A 27120-nucleotide genomic window follows, 5' to 3' on the forward strand; every position below is an offset into this window, starting at 1 on the left:
ACATTCACAAGAGAGTGGGTGACAGATGCTGGAAGTAGATGTAAATTTCCTACAAGAGGAAAAAGAAATACTGAGGGAAATCAAGACCATACCTGAACAGATGATCAGGATATTAGAATGTCTAAAGACTAGCAAAACTCCAGGGGCAGAAATGAGAAACACGAGAATCTAAACAGGTATAGGCAAACCACATTATAATAGAGGGAAAATATTGGTGGACTTAGATGAGTAGAAACTGAGAGGCAGGAAATTAAAGATATATAGGTATCACTTCTGCTCTTGACAGCTAAGCATTCACTTTCAGAAAGGCATTATTTGTCGAAAGAGAGAACTCACTCAGGAAAGGAAGACATTCAATTGATTTAAGCACCGATCTCAATTAGATTAAAAGTTAACTAGGGAGAGAGAGACAGGTACATAAGTGCTGATGATTTTAGGAAGCTTTGTCCATACACAGTCTAAAAGATAGCCCAGATTTTTAGAAGTGTTTCTAACCAGCCAACATTGTTTTGCATGTATATGCCTCTGGGACTTTGTTTTCGGAGCTGGTAATTCCTTGCAATATTTTGAGGGTTCAGTGGCACCACAAAGGCTCTGAAACCATCAGATCCCTCAGTAGAGTCATTGCCAGTTTGGGTTAAATCTTGGCCAATGGTTGCTACAACAAAGACTGAAAAGTTCAGCTTACTTGGATAAGAGATTATGATTATCTTGATGAGATGAAAGATTCATGGAGTTTTCCAGTAAGGAAAATACAAATGAAGGCAAATTATTTGAACCATTTTGTGAGGATCAGCATTATGCTAATTTTTATTTACTAGAGTGACACAAAGAAGGAGGAGCATAGGTGAGTAAAAGAGCAAGAAGAATGATTTGCAGCTGTGAAGAATTTGGCATTATAGTATAAGTAGGCAAAATAATTCATCCTTGCCTGAAGTAGATAAGGAAGAGGGTTCAGTGAACTGGTTTGTACACATCAGGTGGAAAAAATGTAAGAAAGCTGTAGGAGGATCAAGATAAAAAGTATAAAAATGACTAATCCTCTATAGTCACATGCAAACCAACATTAATCGGAGGATGATCTAGATGAAAAAATATATAACTAATTTTCTACATAATATGTAATAGCAGCAAGAAAGCAAGCAACATAAAGGATCCATAAATACACCTATTGAATATAAATTATTTTAGTATGCTATAAAAAAATCACAAAATCTGCGATGCAAACATTTACATCATCTACGTAATTTTAAATCTTCTAGTAATATCTTGATACATCGAGAATGTCCATATAAAAATACATGAGCTAATAATTCTGTAAAGGAAAACATACGGATCTGTGTTTATTGTAGCCAAAGCATTTATTTCTAAAATGAAAAAAAAAGTATTTGCCACCAGTCATGACAACAATCAGTCATATAACTTGGTGATAAAAAAATACCATTAGTTCCATACTGAATTTGTCATTGACCTACTCTATTTAAATATAAAACTGGTTATTATAATCTAGCAACTGTGGAATGACTGTGAGTACATCCTCTGAGTTTTTCTTGTCTAGTGGAAATGTCAAGATTTTATTTTTTCTCTGTTTTTCCAGTGCAAAACCTCTTTACAAGATCCACAGTTCTTAACAGTGCTGATTAATGACTTAAGACCAAAGTCTATCAAAGTTAATGGAAAGACTTCATTGTCTTTTTGATCAATCCATCTGTCCTCTGGCATTTTGGACTTGTGGCTTTTCCTTTGGTAACAAATGATTTCTGTTGTTTCTTCTTTACAGAACAAGGGAGATTTACTTTTAATCAGACTTCATGAGTGAAGAATTTGTTTCTCAGGAGATAGAAACCCAGTTTTCAGAGTCAAAGATTTTGAGGAGTCTGTTGGGGGAGGAGTAGAAAAGATCTTGCTAGATGCCTCAGAGAATTTGTGAGAGAGTAAGCTGAAAGATCTTACTTCATATTTTGTTTAATGGTTCTGGAATCCGAAGGACTTAACTGGGAGGCTATAAACTTTCTCAGGGGGGACTGAGCATATGTCACAAACCCTGAAATCTATGTAGTCAGTGGGAACCATTGTAGAGATTACTTCATATTATTTCTTAGTGATGAATAACAGGCTGAAAATGAGGTGGTGGGTTGGTGGTGAGGGTGCAGAAAGTCTCTCCTTTCATGAAGAAACACATTTTTCCCAGAGAAAATGATGACGAAAGTCTGGTCATCCCTGTCATCCCTCTGGCAGAGTTCAAGAAGCATTTGGACAATACTCTCAGGCACATGGTGTGACTCTTGTCAGGAATAGATACTGTGCAGGCCTAAGAGTTGGACTCGATGATCCTTGATGGTCCCTTCCAACTTGGTATGTTTTGTGATTCTGTGATAAACATTTCTGCTTCTGCTACTAAATAGTTGCAGTAGCTTCCTAGACAAAGCAGACACTTTTGCCATCCCATTGTCATTGCAAGCATCAACTGATCACTGATGCCAGATCTGCACTCTTTAAATCTTCGAAGACAGACCTGCTTACTTTGCTGACAAAAAGAAATTTCCCTATTCAGTACTGTCGAGTCAATAAAAATGTTGCTGTGGCAGAGCAAGGTGCATTCTCTTCTCCCTGATGTACCATAATCATCAAATTGTAAGCTAAGGTACAAATCCAGAAAGAATGTTGCACATAATAGTTGATGTATGAAGCGGAAAGAACACAGTTAATTTGCAGAGGTGAATTTGAGCTTTCATGTCCATCAGACAGGAAAATCTGGTTTTGACTGAAGACGGAGAACTTTCTAAATGGAAGCCACTAAATTCCATTTCTAAATGGGAATATGTATTGCAAAAAAATGTTTATATGGTCAATTTTCTATCTAGATGAACCGTCTTATTTCTTCCTGTCAGTTTTACTGGGACATTGCGTTCATTTCCTTGTAGTTCTTCTGTACATTTCTTTGACTGTAAATTTTCTCATGGTTTCTTGTTTTTACAGACATACTCTATGTCTTTCTGTGCAAAAAATGGCACCTCTTTAATACTTAATATAGGGGTTACCATCCAAAAGACAGAAGTATGTAACACTTTCATTGTGATATTTCATTTCTAATTACATTTCTATTACATTTCTAATTTCTAATCTATTCAGTGTTATTGTATGGGTCTTTCCTCATCGAAACAGGACAAAATTAAAACAAAAAAATATTCAGGACAAAATTAAAACACTAAATTTAGTCTTTTAGATATTTTCAGGAACCCTACCTTAAATTGCATTCCTGCAGGGCAAATAGTGTCATTTTGGGATGTAGGAAGTTTATTGTGGTGGAATTTAAGGTGTGAACTTGAGTATTCTGTAATAAAAATATATGCTTTTGTTTTTTCCCTGTGGTAACTTTCTGGTGTTGTTTATGCACAAATGGTCTTGAAATGTCTTGAATTTACTTCATGATAAGTATAGGTGTGTGGGCTCAAACTGTGGACTAGCCGACATACAACATCTGAATCCTTTGTGAGCACTTCTTTAAGTATCAGTGTCATCGCAGTAGGCACACAGCTGGTAGTACACCTCACATATGGCCTCATTTTTTTGCAGCTTAGACATCTGTACCAAGATGTGCCATAGTGTCTTCTGCTGGGTCTTCATTCTTAGCACATGGCAGGACTGCCTAAGGGGCTTTGCTACCTTGATAACAGGTGTATTCTTCCAGAAAAGGCTATTCTTGGAGGTTAAAGAGGACTATTTAAAATGCTGTCGTCCAGCAGCAGTAGATTTCAGAATGGAGTAGGCAAGGAATTTCTTGACAAAGCACTTCTTTATGAAGACTGAGGGTATTGAGAGGAATTGGCTTGGTGAATTTGAGTTTCAAGTTTTAAAAACGTTTGTCTGGTACAGAAGGAGCTTCTTTATTGCCAAGAAATGAAAGAAGAAAACTTCTGGGTGCAGGGCAGGTGAGGTGGTAGTATGCCCATCTCCGTTTACAGAGTTGGTTATTTTTTGTTCTTCCAGTACAAATCTACTTAAATGTTGGCCATAAACCTTGGCTGCATTTTAATATTGGCTGTGTACTTGTGATCTTTCTCTACTGATGCTTAAAAAGGGCATTGACTCTTCCTTTTATTTGATTTCTGTCTGCAGCTATAAAATTAATCTCCCAGTCTCATGCTGCAATGAGCTGTGTCAGTGGAAGAGAGATAAGTTTCATTTTTTTTGCCTTAAAACTTCTTCCAAAGTTACAAAGAGTTTACCACATTCACTTTTTCTTTTCAATTTTAACAAAGCCCTTGTCTTTTTTTTCTGCATTTCTGTTTTATTTGTGTCATTTTTGGTTCTTTTGTTTTATGCTTCACATTTTTTTCAGACTCTTTTTTTCCCCTTCAAGCCTAGTTTATAGTCTCTGACAGGATTCTTTCTATGCTATCTGCCAAAACATCTGTTCCTTTTCTGAATAAAAACTTGCTTCTCCAGAAAGTGTCACATGGGTCCAAACCAACTATAAACCTTCATTTCTCTCTGTGACTTTGCCAGTTGTGGCCCAGCACTGGGAAGCTTTGTATTCTTGTCTGTCTTGTCTCATTTTTCATTGTGCCAAATTCAGGTAGTTTACTGGGGGGGAAAAATTGCATCATTTGGATTTCAATTTACACATTTCCTTTCAAAATATGCTATTAGTTATTTGTACTTCTATTTTTAATTTTAAAATTGTTTCCTGAATTTCTGATCAAAGCAGATATTTATTAGCTTAAAATTGATCCCACTTAAACAAATTCTATTGCCTTATATTTTCTGCTAGGACTACATTTCAATTACTACACTCACTGAAAATGCAATATAACTGTCCTTGGTTCTTCTTGGATTGATTTTGGTGATGTTAAAGTTTTGCAGTCAAAGTGGCATTCAGAACAATTTTGGGTGCTTTGAGAAAATTGTTTAACTTTCATTACTTTGATAATTCTTATGTAGGAGACATACTTGATTCTAAAGTAAAGTTCTCAGATATCGTTAAGAAAAAGTGCTGTATTTGAACAGGATATTATTTTTATATTATGTTCCCACAGTATAACAAGATTCACATCATGTATTTTTGTTACGTTTTATAAATGGTCAACACTAGCATTGAATCATGTAAATATCTTTCCATAATATCGAAGTATTTATTGTTCTTTATGTTGCAAAGTAAAGGAAAAAGTGGTTTCCATATGACTTTCATTTGTCTGTGCTATAAGTTACTGTGGATTTGTTGCTGAGATCACTGTCTTTGGACTATATTAATAACTAAGAAGGAGAGTTTTGGTGGTGAATGGTTTTAAGTTTCTGCAAACTTTTGAGCTTTTGTGTGGTAAATAATATGAGACAATGGATAGAAAGTACCCCCTGGACTGTGGCTGTTTCACTAATTCAGTCCCCCAAAGTTTTAATTAATTTTCACAGAAATTAATGAGGATTTTTTGGGTTTTTTTTGTCTTAATTTGCCAGAAATTTCTTCATTCTTCAGAGGAAAAACCTGTGTACTTTCATTGTAATATTTGTAGCCATTACTTAAAGGGTTTCCAGTGTCAAAATGCTAAGATTGCAGATTCTATCCCAGTATGGGCTATATGCTTAAGAGTCAGACTTGATAATCCTTGTGGGTCCCTTCCAACTCAGAATATTCTGTGATTCAAGATTAAGAATAGGGTATGGGGTGGGGAAACACACCGTTGTCCCCACACACCATTGTCCCCACTCTCTGCTTGCTGTAAAGAGAGTTTCTCCAGGTGGCAGAGATTTGATAAATGCTGGGAAGCTGTGTAAAGAGAATAGCTAAGGAAATTGAATTCAACCCTTCTCCATGGCTTGATCCCTCCTAGAACAGGTGGCCTGGCATACTGGCCAAAAGTTGCTGTTGATCGAGTCCATCCAATACCTCTGCCCCTTGTGCTGGGGATTTGTTTGTGAAAGCTGGCAAGGTGCCCTCCTGGAGGAGCTGCAGCACTAGAAGGAGTTCTGGGAATGGCTCAAAAGTACTGAGTCTTTTCATCACTCTTGCTGTGTTTTGCTGGTTCCTTGAAGCGCTTTTGTTAGATGAAATTTTGAAATTTCTTAGTCAAGGAAATATTTCCAGCACAACACAAACCACACTTTCTCAGTCAGCTTTCTGTGGGGACTTGCATGTGTCTCTTGCTGAGATTTTAGAGCAGAGAGCTTTTAATTTTCTTGGCTTAAACTGCTCAAAATATTTATTTAAAAATAAATTTTGTTACTTGTGTAGGCCTGCCGTAGTATGACCAAGACAGCAGGAAATGGAAAATGTTCTCAGTACTTACAAACATTAATTACTCATTTTAGTAAGCTGTTATTGACTGGTCTGTTCAGTAACCATGTGGGGCAAATTGGAACTTCTGTTTATGATAGTGTAGTTCTGGAATAATTCCACTAAAGTGCAGTAAACTAGTACTATAAATTACATACTAGGAAACCAGTTGTCTTTGTGCCTTGAGGTGCAACCTGAGTGGCTGGTAGCCCATCAAACAGAGGTACCTTTCAGGTGCCCCTCTGTGAAGCCTAAACTCAGTTTACATGGGAAATTACTCCCTCCAGTGAACACATACAACTACAGTGATTTGTATTTACTTTGGAAGACTTACATCTTTCAGTGGATAAAAATGAAGAAAATGAGAGCCCTGACAATACAACAAATTCAGTGCAGACCTCTAAGTTAGAACTGTGCAAGCTGTCTCCTGAACCAGTAAGCACAGATCTGCATCAGTGCTCAGCACAGTGCCCAAGAGTTTATTAACTTGGGTAGATCTAATGGGTAGATCTAATTAGCTTCTGCACAGCTTCATGTGCAAACAGTTTGTCTGCTTTGAGGGACCTTGCTAATATTTCTGTCTGAGATATTAATCAGTATAGTGTCAGGCCAGTAGACACCTCATTCCAGTTTTCAATGATGATGTGCTCTAAGTATTACAGAAAAGTAAATGTAACTCAATAGAGAAATCTTCAACAGGCAGGTTTAAAACAGAAATGTGATTCTAAGCTCAGTTACAAATATGATCTTAAATCCTGTAAAAAACCCAGTATATATTGACAAACACATGTAAGAAGCACGGAACTGCAACACTACTAGGCACTGACATTTACAGGAAAATTATTATCAGTTTAATGTCATTTTAATCTGGTAGACAATGTGCATGTAGAAGTTCGCATTCCTCCAGTTTTAAGCTTTGCAATAAGACCTGAATGCATGTTAAATCATACCACTATTTTTCTTCTCTCTCAGTTAGTAAATGTTAGTTTGAAATATAATTGAATGTAAATTTGAAAATAATCAAGGAAAAAGATTAGATTTGGAGATATGGAACTTAGAATAACCCAATTGTATTCAGAAAAATGACACAAAGAAAATGCTCTTCATGTTGTAGCTTGAAATTTGAGGAGGGGAAAACCTTTTGTTCCTCACTTTGCTGTATGATCCTTTTTTAGAGTGAAATTCAACACAAAGTGAATCTCAGCTGGTTTGGAATTATATTACCATCTGTGGGAAGATTTCAAAACAAGCCAAAACTAACATATTTTGACCAGCCCCTTAAGAGTTCTAATTGCCAGGAGTTGGGCGTTTTTTAGGAATAAATTGGCAATGCAGTAGTGTGAGTCTGCAAAATCTTCTTGGCTGTAAGAGCTTTTTGGATTGAGATACTTTTTTGATTCATGTAGAATCACCTAGAGCTCAGCAGATATTTTTAATGTTCCTAGTTAGACAGTTTCTTCTATACTTCATCTGGAAACTATGGCCAAAGATGTAATTAACATTGTCAAATCTGAGCATATTCTTGATGATGTTGTTGGTTAAAACCAATGTTGAACAGAGAGGGTCAAGCTGCATGCCTGAAGGGCTCTATAGTGTTCTCCAGAGTCCCTCAGTAGGGATTAGCAATCAAATTACCAGTTCAAATCCAGGAAAGGTCAAGAGTGATTAACAATCTTTGTTCCATTGGTTAGCGGGAAACAGATGTAAAATGAAGTGACGATCAAAATCCAATTCCTAGTAGATATTTTACATCATAAACACCAAACTCCTAATGATCCCTTGTTAGCAATCTGATTAGAATGGACAGTAATTGAACAGGCACAGAGACTGCCATGCAGCCTTTACTGCCATTCCCCATAACAAAAATTACTGCCATTTTGGGTCTGAAGGACAAGCTGAAATTGCAGTCCCTCTGTCTGGGATTTTTGTATTCTGTTTGGAAATCTTTCATCCTTAGTGATATCAAATGATATTTTGGACCACAAATAAAGCTGAAGATTATTTGAAGTGCTCTGAATGCAGGATAACCTGCAATTTAACACTGACAGGTTTTATCTGATAACTTTAAATATGCATGGTTGATTCTCAGCTGGATTGATTTGACGTGGATCTGCTGAAAAATTATTATTATAAAATTATTATTCATTATTAATGAAGCTGGCAAAAGATCCTATTCTGCATTACTCAAAGTACACAATCATAATTGAAAATGCACAAGTAGTTTTAGGGAAAGTATAACATAGCTAAATGATGTGTATTGTACACATAAGGCCTGCCCTTCTCTTTCTTGGGCATTAACTAGCTTAGAGTTAGGGTAGATGAGAGGTTGTGTGTTATGGACTTAGAATGAGTTAGGGTTTGGTGTTGGGACTTAGGCTTCAGGCTATTGTTTAGGGTTACTATAGTACTATAACAAAACCTTAAATTCCAAAGCTTTGTATTCTCATAGTCCTTTAACTGGTGAGTGATAGAATGTCTTTCTTGTAAACATGATATCTCTTAGGCCAAATCTGTGTACATGCTGTTCTGAAATTGTCAGAAAATCTATTCTATTAATTCATTTAGGAATATTTCTGGATTCCACTAGATGAAAATTCTTCCATATTTTAGCAACAAAATCCATAAGATGAATGGACAAAAAAAATTTCAATGGGTGGATAAAATGCTTAAATGATCTTGTAGCAAGTACCAAGTGGACTTTTCTTGTTGTCCTAAATTCCCTTGTCTTAGTTATCTATTGTGGCAGTTTGAGCCACATTAGAAATCCAAAACCCAGTTTCCAAGCTTCCCCCACCCCTTCCCACAATTTATCTCAACATCGAAGAGAAACCTTTCAGGCCAGAGGCTTCTATAGGGGAAGGGGGAAGCATATATACATTTTATTTGCACAAATAAATACTATACAAGCTAAAAGCAACTATATATATATATTATTATACATTTCTATCAGTGCCTTCGAAGCTTCTCCCTCAATTAGTCTAGAAAAAGCCTTTTCAGGTTGATAGGTAACCAGTCTCTCTCTCGTGGGAGTGTTCGGGGGCCCTGAACACTCCCACACCAACCTTCAGCTGTTTGCTGCAGTTCTTTCTTCTTCATGAAGCTCAAGACAGCTCCGAGTCCTTTCTCTTTAGTTCTGTGTCATTTCTGCTGTGTGATCTCTCTCTCTCAGTCTCATACCTCTGTTCTGTAGGCTGCTGTAATTCAGTCAGTTTATCATAGCGTCTTCCAAGTCAGTTTTTGGCTGCCCCCGGTCAAACCTTGGCAGGGTAACTCCCGAGCCTCTCTCTCTGGCCTATTTCCAATTTCACCTGGGATTCTTCTCCCTGGCACTGAGCTGCATTCAGCCCGCCCACTTTGGCTCCGCTCAATGCTGAGCCTTGCATCCACTCCCACTTGCATCCACTTAACAGTGAGAGAGAAAAGCCCCCTAGCCTTGGCCACAGGCAGCTCGGTCCAGTTATACACTGTCCTGAGTGCCCCACAGCTGCAGGGGGGGAGGAGGGCCTGGCCTCCTCCCTCTTACCTCAGGTGTTGTGTCCCTCACAAACACTCACTCCAAATGCTGCCTCTAACTCTGGCCTAGGCAGAGGTGGGGGGACTGCAGGGCTCCCCTTCCCCCATGCCCCAAAGGGGGGAAGAAGGAGGTCCAGCCACCCCCTGGCCTTCTACACCCACACGCAGCAGCAGACACAGACAGAATTGCCAACAGCTTCCGGTGGTTGTGTATATATGATTTTTTTTCAGCAGAAGTGAACAAGATGAACAGTGATTGGCTCTCCAGGGAACACTGCTCTGGCACTCAATCACCTCTGAGCCCCCCGGTTCTCAGGGGGGCCAGTCTCAACCCATGACATCTATACAGCCAACTAAGAAAGAAAATACTTTAAAAAGCTAACAGCTTGAATAAAATGAGTAAGATGTTGCTGGTTTCTGGTATGTTTGCAAAAATTTTATCCTGAGATTTTTACTCAGTAAATATAAAACAATAGAAAAATATTCTTGTTATTCACTAAGTAGCTTGTGGACTACCCAGAGCTGTGGTTGACTGACAGCTGAAGGATAAAGGGGAACTTGAGGGATTCACATTTTGGAAGACATCTGTAATGTCTTCTGAACTGTGAATCCAATTTGTTTCATTTTTTTTGTTTTCCAATGACATCATAACACAATAATCATACAATATATTAGTATGATTATTTTCACTATTATTTTTTATCAGAGAAAGAAGTCAAGCATTTTTTTATTACCAATGACAGCTGTCCCTGCTTCTGTAGAAAACTGGTCTACAAGTGGGTTTCAGGCTTCTTGTTAACAAGGACTTAGTGAGATTAATAACACAACTCACCTCTGAGCGGACTTTGTTTCCTTGAGCCTGCATCTTTTTTAAAACAGCTAATGACATTATGTATAACCAATTATTGGAATCAGCCTTTTTTATTGGTACATCCTGAATATGACATGGGAAAGAAAAGTCCAGAGATTTGTACTAACTCTTAGCTCTGCAATGGAGTCAGGACATCACCAAACTTCTTCTTTTAGCTTTGTCTTTGCCAAATCTGTTTCAGTGAGAAAGCTTTCTAGGGTGGTGACTATATATGTTTAGTACACCCGAACCCTGACCACAGGGAGATTTGTGAGCATTAAAGTAATAGTAATAGTATATAACATTAAATGTAGATTCTGAAAGGATGTCTATTCTGAAAATGCACTTAGGAGAAACACAAGTGGGAGTGTCATTTACACTCGAAAAATGGAACTGCTAAGCATTTATATTTAAATTAAACGCTTTTATGAGTTCATTGAATGTTATTTAGCAGGCATATTATAGCAAAGATATGTTACCTATTGTCTTAGAATGAGGATATTATTGCTTTTTCATAGTTATCTTTTGTATCAGCATTTGGCGGGTAACAAATGATATTGGCTTGCTAATGGTAAATTGTTTTGTGCTGCTGCTCAGCCATAAAGATATAGAAGATGAGACAATGGAAAAAAGTTATTTGCTTTTTTGGGCAGACATAGGAATATATTAATGGACAGTGATCTGGACCTGTCTTTGAAGTAATGTTTATTCTATGAAAGGCAAAGCCACTTAATTCCTGTCTGAATCACTCCATCAAAACGTACATGAACTGCACGTTCATGCAGGAGACTGCAAGAGTGGAACTGCAGATAGAATTGGCTTAAAATAAGCCAGTATGGTCAAGGTGGCGATGATCAGAACAGTCAGGGGTCAAAGCAGAATGGACTCCAAGTATCAGGATTTCGGGAACTTGGTGTGAAAAGTTCCTGTTCCTGAATCCATTTTTTTGTGCCACTTTGTTTCATAACTTGTGCAGATTTGGGACCAATAATACCTGATTCACCCTGAACCCTGAATTTGTTGTACTTTAAGAATATGAAAACATGCTCTTTGAGTAAACAATGAAGCCCAAACTTATAAGGATTCCACCTTAATTTTTCAGACTTCAGAGTTCTGTTTAAATTAAAAAGAAACCTTCTGGTAACCAAGCTTTGCAGTTTTCCCCTTTCGTTTAAGTCTATTTTGATAGGCCAGTTAATTTTTTTTTACATATCTGAGAAGTCCTTGTCATACAAGGTCAGAATAATAAATTTTATGTTTTTATTCTTTCAGTAGGAAAAGTAATATAATGCCATCACTACTTTATTATGCTGCAGTCATTCTGTTACTATGCAACTTAAAATATTTCAGCTATAAGCATTTGGAGAAAGTTCGTAGGTGTACATCACTATATTATAATTTGCCTGTAAAGACTATATTTCTTCTAGTCATCCCTAGAAATGCAGTGATAGATCAAGACCATGGAGCTAGTTCCAAGGTGAGCTGAAGAGATGGTGAGCTGAGAATACACTGTATTTGCACTAGTATAACCACTGCTCCAGAGCTCCACTATTTCTGTTTACAAGTTGAGTTAGTATTTCTCACTAATTGGAAATGTCTTGACCTTTTCTGAAGGCTGGAAAAGTTTTCTGAAGTGTTTATGAAACTGGTACTCAAATTTTTCTTTAAAACCAGAAAAGTCTTTCTGTAATTTGAAGGTGCTCAGCAGAAGTCAGCAGCCATAAAATAACGCCAAAGATATCAGTTTATTAGACCTTGAACAGTCTTGTATTTAACTTGCTTCAGTACATCTTAATATGAATTTAAAGAGATGTATCAGAACTACTGTATGTTACAGTAGAAGATTCGTGGTCCTCCATAGACAAGCTCATCCTAGAAGCTGTTTTGCTGAAGCAATATTCACATATTCTCTTCTTAACTTTTTTGTTACAGTGTGAAAAACTTAGCAATGAATAACCTCCTTCAACTTATGTGTCAATGCCCAAAGGACTCTTAACTCATCTCAATTTAAATTAATGACCTTACTGATAGTATTAGCAATTTGACCACGGCTCTCATGAGCCAGCTATTTGCATATGGAATTTGATTAATCCTGCTGGCTATTAATTTTCGCTTTTAATTAGGTGTGATACTATAGCAGGAGAAAATACAAGACTACTGTCAGGCACAGACAATGTTGCTTTTCTATTGGGTATTCTATTCTGTTTGGCTGTGTTAGCTTCCCTTACAATGTCTGTTTGTATCAACTCGGAAAGCTACCATAGACCTTAAGAAGGTCTGTGCAAGCTCAGAGATAGTCACTACAAAGAAGCACCATATTGAATGAATGTTACCATATAATAGGAAATAGAGAAATTGGTTTATGGTACACCCGTCTAGTACTCTGTAGCTCTATTACTCTTAATGGCATAATAGGTCTCTTGTAGTATGTGTGTCCAGTCACAGAAAATCCAGCTCTGTAAGTAAGTGGGACTGGTACTTTTACTGAGGCTACTTGTTTTCCCTGCTTCCCGACTAAGCAAATGTACACTGACAATAGAGTCCTGCACAGATTTGGATCAAGACTAAATTTTGCCTGGATCTTGTAAATATATAACATGGTATCTCCTCATTTCCAGCAGGCCAATCTGTATTTCTTTGACATCTTTGCACTTCAGGAGCATAGCAACATGTTTATGTATGTCATAGCCAGGAAAACAATGTGCAGCACCTGGTTCGCTCAGCAGAGCTGGTGCCTCCATGCTGGTTACTGCTGAGCATATCCCAGTAAGAATTAGCAGACCTTGACAAAACCATCAAGAAAATCTCAATAAAAATTTAGTATCCTTGCAATAGAATAGCTGTTTTATCTTTTGCTTTCTTACCAGAACAACATTAAAGAAACAGACCTCTTTCCTAAGAGATGGATTTTAATAGGTGTTGATATCCATTGACCGAATGAATGAATGATCAATGCCTATCAAACAAACACAGTTAGAAAGGGAATATATTGCTGCATCTGGTTAAAATTCAAAGAGAAGAAAACCTTCTTCTCTGAGATCACAGAAGGCTTCTGAGAAGTCAGTATGTGTATCTGGCAAGGGCATAAGGTGAAGATGAAGGCATGAAAATTATCAGGGATATGCCAAACTCTGATCGAACGTTGGAACAGCTTCCTCTATTGTTTTAAAATGCCTTTCCTGAAGTACTCAGCTGTTTGTAATAAATGCATAACTCATAGTGAAGAACAAGCAATTTCAATGAAAGGAATTTATATTTTTACAAGAGAATTTCTTGTACTTGTGGAAGCCCCCCTTTTTTTTATTCAACAAATATGTCATCTACATATAAAATTTCTTTATGTGGAAATATGCACTCAGCCAACATCAGTGGGAGTTAAATCTCTTCAAAAGACATCTTTGTTCAAATTCGTATTTCTAGGATACACCCATGAATATCTACGCGGAAAGTGACTCAGCTGTATCAACATTCCAATGCTTTTCTTTGGAAAACTATGGTATCAGACATGGGAGCCACAAACTCTTTGGGTACATTTAATTTTGTTAAACTTTTGCATTGACAGTGGATGATTTGAAACTGCATGTAGAAAATTAGTAATACTAAGAGAATATGCTAATAGTATGCTAATAGTGTACGGTGGCCTTGTCCATTATATAGTACCATGACATGTCAGGTTATAGTCTTTTTCAGCTTCTTCAGAAGATATGCCTACTGCCATGAAAATGGATGTTTTCTTCAGTGTGTTATATATAAAGCAAACTATAGTGCGAATTTTGATTAAAATGTTGCTCTGTGTCCTTTCATATAAAATCTAATTTTATTTAATAATACTTTCTACATGTATGCAGAAAATGGCAAGCTAATATTAATAAAAGAAGGCTTATAGGAATGTGGAACAAGAACAATAGATCCTTGTCAAAATTTATTTACCTAGCTAGACTTTCATTTCAAAGTTAGCAGCACTCTGTAATACTGGCATAATACAGGGGTCTTAAAACTCTGTCAGACATTTTTAACCCATTTTAATTTATTCCATGGAAGTTTAATCCCCTGCTGAATGGAGATGGGGTGAATTTTCAAAAGTCCTAATCCACCGAAGTAAAAAATCTCTAATGACAACATAGACAGCAGGCTTCAAGAGTTTAGTTTAAATTCTTTCTAAAAATGTAAAACTTAAGGCAGTCGTTAATAGGATATTTCATACAATTATATTTCAGTCCCTTTCCAAATCTTTATACATTCACTTGCATCTTTGCCATTAGAAATATTTTGGCTTGATTTCTGTTCTTTTAAGGCAAAAATGAGAAAGCTGTGGAATTCTAATGTAAAGATCTTCACAGAGCATTGTAACTCATTTGGTCCTTCAGTTCACAGACAATTATATGTGATATCATGATGTTTTCTAAATTGAAAGAGAAATGATGTCTTACAAACAAAACACCTTCCGTTCTGCCTTAACTGGGCAAGAAAATAAAATTAAGCAACATAATACCACACTATCTTCATCCTTCTGACTACCGCCTCCCTAAGATCATACTCTGTGGTGAAATTACCACTGGCTGCAGCAAGAGAAGAGCCCCAAAGAGAAGATACAAAGACTCCCTGAAACATGAGAAAGCATGCAGGATCACTCTTGAGGAGAAAAGACAATGCAGAAAGAATCATGCCTTGCAGAATATACCACCTAATGAGTCTTTCTGCTGTGCCTTTTGCAACCGGATGTGTGTATCTCATATTGGCCTTTTAAGCCACCAGGGCGCTTGTAACAAATGTGGGTAGAGCCCTTCCCAAATCTTTGTTCACGAAGCCCAGTCATGATCTTCATCCTTCTACTCCTCTAGAATTTTTATAATTGACTTTAGTGATGGGTCAGGATTTGGCCCATAAATTGATTGGATGTATTCCACATGTTTCCTACGTACTCCAAACTTACACTTTTACGCTGTCCTTTGACTACTACCTTTGGAGCTGCCTAGTTCTGGAAGTACCTGTAACTCAGAAAACACCTTCTTTATTTTTTGACCAGGAAGCTCCTCTCATGCCAACCATAAGTTTTTACAGCTTTACCTGGCTTGAGCATCCAGGTAGCAAAATTCTGCCTGAATTGCACAGGAAAAAAGCTGCTTCCTTGCTAGATTTTGTTGTGGCCTACTGGACAAGAATTTAGGTGGCATCAGATGAAGCTGGGATGTGACTTGTTCAGAACAAAGAGGAAGAGAAGATTCTCAGAGAGTCTGAAGGAGAGATGAGGAATGGCTAGTTGCAGGGTGTTTCACATGCTGGAAGTTTCATAGAGAAAAAGACAAGTTCTTGTAAGCGATGTGTGTTGAAAGTTATAAAATTCATGGCCACATATCCAGCTTAAGATGTCCTCCATCTGCAAAGATTTGAAAATGGAAAAGATTTTCTGGTACATGTGATGTATTCTCTCCCTAAGTTTGTATTCCTTGATAAACCCAACTTTTAACCATTGTTGGAGGTGTAATATGGGACTAGATGGACTTTTGTTGACCTGCTAATGCTATCAAGCTCTTAAATAAAATAGACAATGAATATCACCTGCTTTTGTTTCTCTCAGAGCTACATTTCTGAAGGAAAAAAACAAGGAGCTTCCTTCTTTGAAAGACAACAGTGACAGCAGTGCCTATCTTCACCCCTGCTTTCTAGAAAAAGGATGGAACATTTTGTAGGGCTGGCTTTTCATCACTTCCAGTTGTGGATCTGTGATTTTTGTTCCTGGTTAAAAGTCCCCAGTCTTCTCCAGGCAGATAGAGGAGTCTGGATGTTTAATTCCGAGTCTGATTTATGCTCCAAAAATTTGTGAAAGGATAAAGAAAGTATTTATCTTACAAAAAGCTGACTGCCATAGCTGAGAGGGCAGCACTGGAAGAATGAAGCAGAGAAAAAAAGGAGAAAGAGAAAAATATCAGTTAGGGCACTGCTACCAGAAGAAATGTCTCTGTAATTACAATCTAAGTCTGATTTAAAGAACCTATTTGTCTTAGATGACTAAACACTTTTTAAAAACCTTTTTAAAGTTATTTTAGTCATTAGAGAACAAAAGAAGCTCAATAAGACTAATTTTTCTGATTTTAAATACTTGTGAAAATTTTTCATATGATTAAATCAAACTCATAAGATAACAGAATAGTACAAAGTGACACTGCTTCTTAAAGGAAACTTCCAGTTGGGAAATTTCCTATATCTAAAAGTAGGAACAATACTAGCAATTCTGCACACCTTGCTGTTTGAGTAACATGCCATTGGCTTCAGCATGCCTATGGATGTATAGTGGACTTGAACATGAGTAAAGAATTTCGGAAGGCATTTACATAAAGCATTCATTGGCCTGCTTCCAGCCTGCAGCCTTTGGGTTCTCTCCGTATTACTGTCTACAGGACAAACTATGCACCATAGGTCAGGTTATTCCTGGTCATCACTAAGCCTCTAGATGAAGAGCATTAATTCAGTTTTGAATGTTCATCAATATCTCAGGGAGGGAGAGAAAGCAGTTCATTCTGTTTCTGTCTCTCTCTTGATTATGGAATAAACCTAGATGAATAGTTTAGACCTCAGACCAGATTTTCAGGTGAATAAGGCAATCAGTGAGGTGATTCCTACCCCAGATCATGGACTGGATTGGCACAGAATATTGTCTGATCAGGGCCTAACAGGTGGCAGGCCACCACTTTCTTTCATCTGTTTGTTACCATTCACAGGGCTTGTGGCAGTGTCACAGCTTAAGTCCACAAGAATGCAAAGGAGAGAAAATGAAACTCAAAAGCAAAATTCTATATGGTAGTTCTTAAGTATTCTTGTGGGAACCAACCACTTAAGGTGCTTTATCACCTTTGTATTTCCTAAAAATTATTTGAGACTTCCTAGTTTTCAGGTCTATTAATAACAGGCAACTTACATTGTGTAGAAAGCACTGCAAAATTGTAACTTTTGCTAGTTTTTATTCTTTTGCAGAACAGCCACTGCAATATCTTAATATTTTATGATAACAACTGTTAAGAATTATAATGGCTCCAAAAAAGCACCAGTATTGGTTTATAAGTGCCCTCATCTTTCTGTGGGTGCAAATTTTCTAATTAGTCTTTGATTCTTAGTCAGATCACAAAGAGATATCAACTGATATAGGCGTTCTCATTTCAATGATGTCAGAATTTACTGAATTTATATCAACTGTTGTCAGCTGAATTTATATCAGCTTTCTCATCTTGCATAACTGCTGTTTTGTGAATGATGAAAAAACTCAGGTAGCCACATTTTTGTTTTAACAAGGGCATTTGAAACAAGAATGATAGCTTATAGATTAAAACAAGAAAAATACAGAATTTAAAGCTGAGCTGAGCGCAGTTGATAGTATTAATCTGAATTTTATGAATCCTAAGGAAGTTCTATACAAAAATTAGCAGCAATGTATCTTAAGTTCAATTTCCTAACTTAAAGACAGTAAAAAATATTACCTTACCTCTGTTTTCTGTGACAACAAATTATATTTTTTATGCTGAAGTGATTTTTTATGCTAAGTGATTACTTTAGAAAGCATTATTGAAAACTTCAAATGCCTCTCTTTCTGTGGTCGATAATGAAAGGATCTCACCACAACAATTCTGCAGGGCTCTGAGCAAGGACCTCTGCTGTTCAATACATTTTTGTAAAGGACTGGGGGAAGGTGAGTTAGAAAGTTTGTTAATGACAAAATATCTCATAGCAGAGAAGATAAGATTCAAGAGGGAGGAACAGCAGAGAGATTTTACTAGAATTAGTAAATAGGTAGTAAATTATGGAATGAAATTCTGTGGTAGCCCAAGTAATGTGAAACATATTATAAATATAAATCTCAGTTCCATGTATAATTAGGATTAAAATATTAGTGTTGTCAGTTTCATACAAACATCAGTTCAGTGCTCATTAATGATCAAACCCAAATAAAATATTTTGAATTAGTAAAGAAAAAAGACTGAACTAATAGTGGCTCTGACACATCTTGGATACCGTGCTTCATTCTGGTCTCCTCATTTTAAAGACAGAACTGGGAGTGGAACCAAGTGGGCTTCAGAAAAGAACAAAAAGGAAATTCAAAGGTATAGGTATAGAATTGTTTATGTACAAGGATTATTTGTGTGGCCCAGGAGGATCAGGGCTGGAAAAGTGATCAATATTTGTTTACTATTATGAATGGATGCAACTGAGACTTGTACTAGTGGGCTAGAAGTAGGATGTTGTATGTAGCTAGAAATCATAAAATTTTCCACTCACTGGTATTTATACAAAAAAAGTTTAATGTGTAGCAGCAAAGAAAAGTACAGAGGAACACGGGAAACTTGGATAGAGCCTGAATTTTCCATCTGGAGAATGAAAAGTACTCCAAGGGCTTCAGGAGCCAGGTTGAAAACAAACTGTATGAGGAAACAGAGCTGTGGAACTCATTCCTGAAGTACCTTGTGAAGATTAAAAGTTTACAAAGGGTCAGAGTGAGCAAATGCACAGAAGAGCAGTCTATTGAGAGTTACCGAAACATATACAGAAACAATACCTAGCAGCAGAAACTAGAATTGACAGCTGGGAAGAACTTAGGAGGCCATGTTCTTGCTCTTCTCCAGGAATCGCTTACGGTGGTTTTTGGAGAGAAGATTTTTCTAAATGAGCCTTTGGTTTGATCCTGTATAGCCACTTTTGCATTCTCATTTGACACAGTAGATCAGGAGTTACTGTTCCATTTTTCAGACTCAACTGAGTTTGCATTTTTTGATTGACCAACTCACATCCTTAATTTTTTTCATGTCATGCTGCAAAAAGGCTTGTAAGTTAAAACCAGAGAGGTTTGTTTCTGTGAAATGTTAATATGTGTGGGTTTTTGTGTTTGTCCTCCCTTTTGAAAAAGTGTCAGTTTGCAACAGGTACAAGTCCTTCAGTGTGTTTTACACTCCCCCACCCCCTTATTATAATCATATCTCCATCAACTTGCATTCTCAGTTTCTTTGTTTATCATCAAATTCCTGTAGAACATTGAATTTGACTTGTCTGGAAATTATTAATTAAATAAAATATTTAAATGCTGCTGTAACTTTGTACAATGTGTAGACAGGTATAGGAAGAAAAACTGATCTGAGTAGAACAGTAAACCAGATTTTCCTTCACCCATTGCATAAGCAGGATTAATATGAGAACATGGGATTCATTGAAAACCTTCTGAGTGCTGTCCTGACTCGATAGTGGTTCAGCTTACTGTGATGTCCATCAGTACTTTTTAACGTGTGTTGTTATCTGTCTTACTGAGGAAAGAAAATTCTGAATTCTTTCATACAGAGCATATGCAAACACAGTGCTGCCAAGTTCTTGCAGTGTTATGCCAGCAAAAACAATCTTGGTTTTGATTAGTTATTTACCTGAAGAGAGAGATTTACCACCCTGAGTATTAGATTGTTTGTTTATATTTTCGTTTGCCCTCAAGTAGTCACACATTTGGAGGAATAAATGCATAATTTCTAAACCAATACTATAATTATAGGTAATGAACTGTAATAGAGCTAGAATAAAAGGAAAAGAGTGAAAAATCAAGAGGTATTCTGTACCTTTTTGAATTACTAATTTTTTAATCTCTAAATTGATCAGCCTTAAATTAATGTTAATATACCTATGGTTGATTTTAAACTGAGAAGAGGGCCTAAATCATCACTTGACACCTTCATGGATTCCCAAGATCCTTTTTCAATTTCATTTTCTCTGCTCCAAATGTTCAGGTTTGACCTGACAAAACATTCAGGGCTCAGTGTCTTGAAAGAGAATTCCAACATTTCTGAGACAAATAAACTGCCTATCCTTTAGGAAGTCCTAAAAGAACTACATATACTCATTAAAAAGTGTTTAATGATGTTATCACTATTCCAAAAAAATTTTCACCCTCAAAACAAAGAATACAGAATTAATGGAGTATTCTATTTTAATGGATTCAAAAATTTATTACAGATCAATTTCTGTCTTTTTAAATGATGCTTTGGGATATTGTGCCCAGTGAAACCACTGTCTTTCCTTCTTCACAGAAGAAGCAGAAGAAACGGAATAGCAATTTTTCATTATTCATTATTCATAGGAAAATAGCTACCAAGCAGTCAACTCCTCGTACTTTTTGGATACCAGTAGACTTTACTAGGTAGTGGAAATCTGTACTTTCTATTAAAAGTACAAGACCAGAACGAAATGTCAGTCTGTCATGCTTAATGATTGCTTTTCCAATGACATTCGCACCCTTGGATAAGCATTTCTGGATCTTTTTGCTCTTTACTGTTTTTCCATATGGACATTTTTGCCATCATCATCATTCAAATCCAGTTTTAGCCATGCAGTCACAGAGGAAATCCCCCTACTCAGCCCTCTTGGAACATTGATTTATTGCACTGCAGTGGGGTTGTGGGTTAACACTGGTGGGCAGCTAGGCAGCTTACAGGTCTTTGCTTACTTTCTGCCTTTCCCCTATGGGACAGGGGAAGAGGAATGGAAGAATAAAAGCAAGAAAACTTGGGAGTCAAGATAAAGAAAACTTAATAAGTGAAGGATAAGTGAGAGAGAAGAGAAAGAGAAAAGAAAGAGAAGTGAGAAGAGAAAGAGAACAAACCAGAACAAGTGATGCAAAGTCAATGCTCACTAACTCCCAGGGGTAGAGTGGTGACCAGTCAGTTTCTGAACAAAAGATGGCTAACCCCCTCTAAACCCACACTTTTTCTTTTAGTTGCTAAGCACGATGTTACATATTATGGAATATATCTTTGATTAATTCAAGTTCTCTGCTCAGTTGTGTCCACTCCGAATCCACTGTGCACCTCCCCAGTCTATTCACTTGAGGGGCCAAGAGAAAAATAGAAGGCCTTGATGCTGGGAAAACTCTGTTCAGCCAGAGCTAGAACATTAGCGGGCTGTCAGCATGTGGGTCAAAAGTCTCAACCATAGCACTGTATGAGCTCCTATAAAGAAAATTGACTCTATCTTAGCTAGAGCCATTACAAGTGGGCCAAACTTCCTGATGTTTCATTATAGAAGTGACACTTCGCTGTGGAAAAGAAGGCAACAGGTTATAGTGAACTAATTTATGAGGTAGAGTATGTGAGTTCCTGAACTATACGCAGATACCCTCAAGGAAGAGGACAAAAAAACCTCTGTAGAATTTAGGCTGCTAACTGTTTTATTATCCACTTGAAACTGGTTCTTTTTCCATGCACCACTAGAATAGGTCTATGTTTCAGTTTCACACTACTAAGTGCAAAATCTCATGCATTTGTACACTCTTTCCTGTAATATTGCAGCCTTGTGTTTGGAAAGGAGAGATCAAAAAAAAATTGTGGATCAGTTCATGTGAAAAAACAGCTGCATTTGCAGAAATTCTATTACACAGCAATGCTCTGTGTTATTGGGTGTGTGAGTCTCTGAGGATACATATAGCTACTTTCTATAGCACATAGTATACTAACAGTATATAAGAAAGCAGTTGGTTGGAAAATGTTAGTGAAGAAAAATGAATTATAGAGCTTTTTTATTAACCCTTGTGGGCTGTTTTCTTAGTGCTTACACAGACACTTGACTCGGGAGGGCAGGTTCAGGCCTTTAATCATGAATATAGCCAGTTATCCACACTGAAAATCGCAAACAGAGATCTCGGGGCTAACTGCGTGACCAGAAGTCTTTCAGGTATTACAAAATCGATGACAGTAACAATCAATTGTATCTGTTAGATCAGGTATGAAGCAGCATAGAATGCATGGAATCTAAATCGTCTATTCACATGAAATATGCTGGCTTTCAAAAAAACACTTTTTCAATGCTATTCAATGTATTGGATCAGTCAGCAATCATTTCAGAAAATATCTCCTTCCTTTCCTGAATGTTCACTTTTTTATATATCTGAAAAAAAAAGAGACACCTCTTTTAAAGGCTCTTATACTCTTGCATCTTGTTACATGGAAGTTGTAGTGTGATGTAAATAATTGAAGATGAAGATGATTGAAGATGAAGAAAGGAAAACAAAGATTAAAAAACACTGTGAGCAAAGAAAATTACAGTGATAAGCAGTCTGTATCCTACCTACAGATTACGAGCTCTGCTGGCTAACTGCTTAGATTCATAGCATGTTGACAGATTCATGCTAGACAGGCACATTTTTCCTTTTAACCACATTTCTTTTCTTATTTTCCCTCTTTCCCCATATGCCACAGAAAAAAAAATATATTCTGAGTCTCTTTCTCTCTTCCTGTGACATTTTCATTGCTGCTTCATTAACCAGAGCACCATCAGTGCATTTTATTACAGCTTCTCTCCCGGCTCACTGTGTTGATGCTAAAATGCGACTATGAACTGGCTATCGAAATGCTAGTCTGTGTTTAATCCTTCTGTCCATTCAAAAGAGGAAGAAGTAATATCTTTGGCAAAATCCTGAATTAAACCCATATTTTATCTATTGTCCTTACTGGTCCACCAACTTGAAATGCACTGGAGAGGTATAGTGTGGGGTGTGACAGATTTAATTATCTATTTATTTACTGTGAAAGGCTGGGGGCATCCCTCCTATCTAATCAGTGTATTAAGACAATTTAGACTGATTTTATGTATATGCCTTCAACTGACCTTGAAAAACTACTGAAGTTAATGAAAGCATGCTTCAGTTTCAGAATTTTTAGGAAACGAAAAGGCCATGCTATGATAGATATCCTCTGTGACATATACCTGCAGTTGTACCAGTAGGGAGGGGACGTGATTTAAATACTATCTGGTTTCCAGTGGGTTTCTGGGAAGGGAATGCACTCAATTAATTTCTAAGTGAAGAGAAAGATATAACTGCAAGTATGATAGAAGCATGTAAATCAGAGGAATAAAGGAGGCATATTCAGAATCTCATGTAGCTGTGAAAAGGGAAATAAGAAATGTGATGGCCTCTTCACAGCAGTGCAAATGTTAGAAAATAGGGTAGTGTGTGTGGTGAAAATTTTCAGAAGGAATGGAATAACATGTTGTCAGTCACTTTCCATCCACCCGCTGCCCCACCAATTCCAGCACTCCCTGCAGCACTCCATCAGAGCTCTCTGCCAGTGCTGCATGTTAGACAGCTGCGAGCCTGCATCTGTTTTCTGTTTTCCACTCAATTAAGGCAAAGAGAAAAAATATAAGTAAGACAAATTACTCTGACAGTAAATTTTGTGACAAACTATGTCTGAAATATATGATTTTGTAGGAAATTAAGCAAGACTTTGTCTTCTTTTAAATGTGATTTTGCAAGTTTTTTTTATTGGCACTTTTAAATTGGTGGTGGCCTTATTTTTCTTGTAAGTACACAAAAGGCTTTCTGTCTTACATAGATCACTATTTGATTTGGGGAGGAAATGGCGAAAAAAGAAATGAAGCAAGGAAGGAGAAATGCACGTCATACTAGATACAGACAAGGCAAATCAGTAGCTAGTCTGTAAGGGACTATAAGAAAAGACTGTGACTCCTCCTGTATTAATTGAGGTGGATTACACAGTATGTACAGCTGTCGATGCCAAACTCATTAAAATTTTCATTATTCTTTATTTATTTTGTAGTTGTGACTGAGGGTCCCAGTCAAGAACACAGACCAGTGTGTACTCATAAAAGGAGTAGGGAAATTATATTACTCTTATTAGATTCATAATGACATGGACTCTGAGCATGGTCAGGCTGGCACCACCAAGACAGCACCCTGACAGTGGACACTAGGGGCAGCAAAAAAAAATGAATGTGACTGATAGTGGAGAACATAGCCACTTTGCAGAGAGAACATTCAAGCCAGAATGCTTCACTCTGAGATGCTCCATACAGCCACATACAGACCTAAGGATGACAAGGCTATGTACCTTGTTTTTTGTAGTAATCATCACGTACTCATCACTTACAGACATCATAACAGGAGAATATTTTGAATGTCTTGGGATTAAATCTGAAGGGCAGTGTAAAAACTGGCAAAGGAGAATTAAGTAATAACTCCTCAGAAAATAGAGGAAAATAGACATTTCTGGTTTGGTTTACTGAGTAGAGAGATATAATTTAATTTCTCCAAAAAAAAAAATTCCCTATGATTTTGAAATCTGATCATTTTGGTCTCAAGTGGTAGCATTTCATATCTCAATATATCTTTTCCTTCTTCCCTTCTTTTTCAGGTTACCTGTGCAAATTTAACAAATGGAGGAAAAACAGAACTACTAAAATCAGGAAGCTCCAAATCCACACTGAAGCACATATGGACAGAAAGTAGCAAAGACTTGTCCATCAGCCGACTGCTGTCACAGACTTTTCGTGGAAAGGAAAATGATACAGATTTGGACCTGCGATATGATGCTCCAGAAACTTATTCTGAGCAAGATCTCTGGGACTGGCTGAGGAACTCCACAGATCTGCAAGAGCCTCGACCCAGAGCAAAGAGACGGCCCATTGTCAAGACTGGAAAATTTAAGAAAATGTTTGGCTGGGGAGATTTTCATTCCAACATCAAGACTGTGAAGTTAAATCTATTAATAACAGGGAAAATTGTTGACCATGGCAATGGGACATTTAGTGTTTACTTCAGGCATAACTCCACTGGTCAAGGGAATGTATCTGTGAGCCTAGTGCCCCCTACAAAAATAGTGGAATTTGACTTGGCACAACAGACAGTGATTGATGCCAAAGATTCCAAGTCCTTTAACTGTCGAATCGAGTATGAAAAGGTTGACAAGGCTACCAAGAACACACTCTGCAACTATGACCCTTCAAAAACCTGTTATCAGGAGCAGACTCAGAGCCACGTATCATGGCTCTGCTCCAAGCCCTTTAAAGTAATCTGTATTTACATTTCCTTTTATAGTACAGATTATAAACTAGTACAGAAGGTGTGTCCTGATTACAACTACCACAGTGACACACCCTACTTCCCATCAGGGTGAGGACCAACTTCTCTCTGAGACTGAAGCCTGGGGAATAAGAGGTTGTATGACAGGTCTGTAACCTCAAGGAGGAAGGCCACATCTATTGCCTGGAATGTGTCTACCTGCTGCTGCTGCTGTCAAATGGCTGCAAATATGTTAGTGGAAAACAATCTAATGTAATTTTTACCCAGTCAGCTCCATGTATCAATCTAGGTGTAAATCACTATGGATTTGAAATAAAACCATACACATACACAGAGACACACATACTTTTCAGTGCACATTACTGAGATTCCTATTAAGAAAGCTTTCATTGTCTCATGTCTAAGGTTTAAGGATAACTTCTCATCAAGCAAAATGGATTAACTAGACAGAACAAGGTTTCTAATGCAGACTGTTATGGAAATCTCCTTGGAAGTCCTTTGAGTACATGCCAATCAATAATCCCCACTCATGCATTCTACTGCTTGAAGTAGCTGTACTGGTAAACAATACTGTAGGAGTAAATACTTGTTAAAATGGGAAAAATGTGTGTCTAGAGCTCAGTATTTCCTGTTATATGAACACAGCAAAGCGTCATGACTTTTTCCAGCATACAGTAGGCACATTCGAGGTGGTGTTAGGTGGCTCTTTTTCCGTGGAGTGAGCCTCTTCCTAGTAAAGATGGGCAAACATTTGGAATTTACATGTGAGCAGACATACTGGTTTCATGTTTCTCTGACTCTTTAAGATCTGATTCTTTAAACTTGTTTGAGTTTAGGCCAACAGAGTTACTTAAAAACTGCTATTGATCTCTAAGAAGGAAAATGCCTGGCGGAGAACATGTAAGTTATAAGTGGCTGTCTTATCTTTATTACAAAATATTGTAACAAATTCAATATCCTAGTCTTCATTTGTATGAATGGTTTGTATTGTACATAATTTAACCAGTGTTATTTGAGCTGCTTATTAATATTAACTTGTAATTGTCTCTCTGCTTGTTATTGGTTAAAAACAATCAAGGAAATGAGGAATCCATTTTATCAATGTAGCTGTAAACTCCATTAAAAGACAGAACTATGTACAAAGCATTTATTCAGCTAAAGTATTGTTGAAAGCTATACATATACATTACTACAGTCTGTCTGTATTTAGATATTTTATTTCCAGAGAAAAATGAACTGTATATAAAAATAAAAAATCTTAAAGTTGAGTTTCAATATGTACTGTGTAGATAGTAGTTTAAATGGTTCTGACAAGCAGATAACACTCCAAGTCTAATATGGTTTTCAATATTGTCTCTTTGCATATGCATATATATATATACCTCTATCTATAAATTTGTGTGCGTGCATGTTTGTGCGTGTATATGTACATGTGTGTGTGAGTGTGTGCAAATACTTACATATGTTGAACATGTAAAAATTTCATGAGCCCTATTTCTAGCAAGCAGATTTTATTACTGAAGGGTCTTGCTAATTGAGTAGAAGCCTCCACTTGGATAACAAATTACAGGTGCAGGGTTTTGTTTAAAATGATCCATTACGATTTAAAAGTGGGAAAACATGGAGCCACTCTCTGTGTCCACA

General features: G+C 37.1%; 1 protein-coding gene across 3 annotated transcripts in view; it reads left to right on the forward strand.

Annotated features, from left to right (window-relative positions):
• NXPH1 (neurexophilin 1) overlaps positions 1-26751 on the forward strand; it is a 133893-nt gene extending 107142 nt beyond the window's left edge. For all 3 annotated transcript variants that reach the window (XM_027639436.1, XM_027639437.1, XM_027639438.1), the window contains exon 3: positions 24809-26751. In XM_027639436.1, the coding sequence (XP_027495237.1) occupies positions 24809-25570 (762 nt within the window). In that variant the 3' untranslated portion in view covers positions 25571-26751. The remainder of the gene's footprint in view (positions 1-24808) is intronic.
• The last annotated feature ends 369 nt before the right edge of the window (positions 26752-27120 follow it).

Source organism: Corapipo altera, unplaced genomic scaffold, assembly GCF_003945725.1.
Source record: "Corapipo altera isolate COAL_440 unplaced genomic scaffold, ASM394572v1 44, whole genome shotgun sequence".
In the NCBI taxonomy this organism is placed as follows: Eukaryota; Metazoa; Chordata; class Aves; order Passeriformes; family Pipridae; genus Corapipo; species Corapipo altera.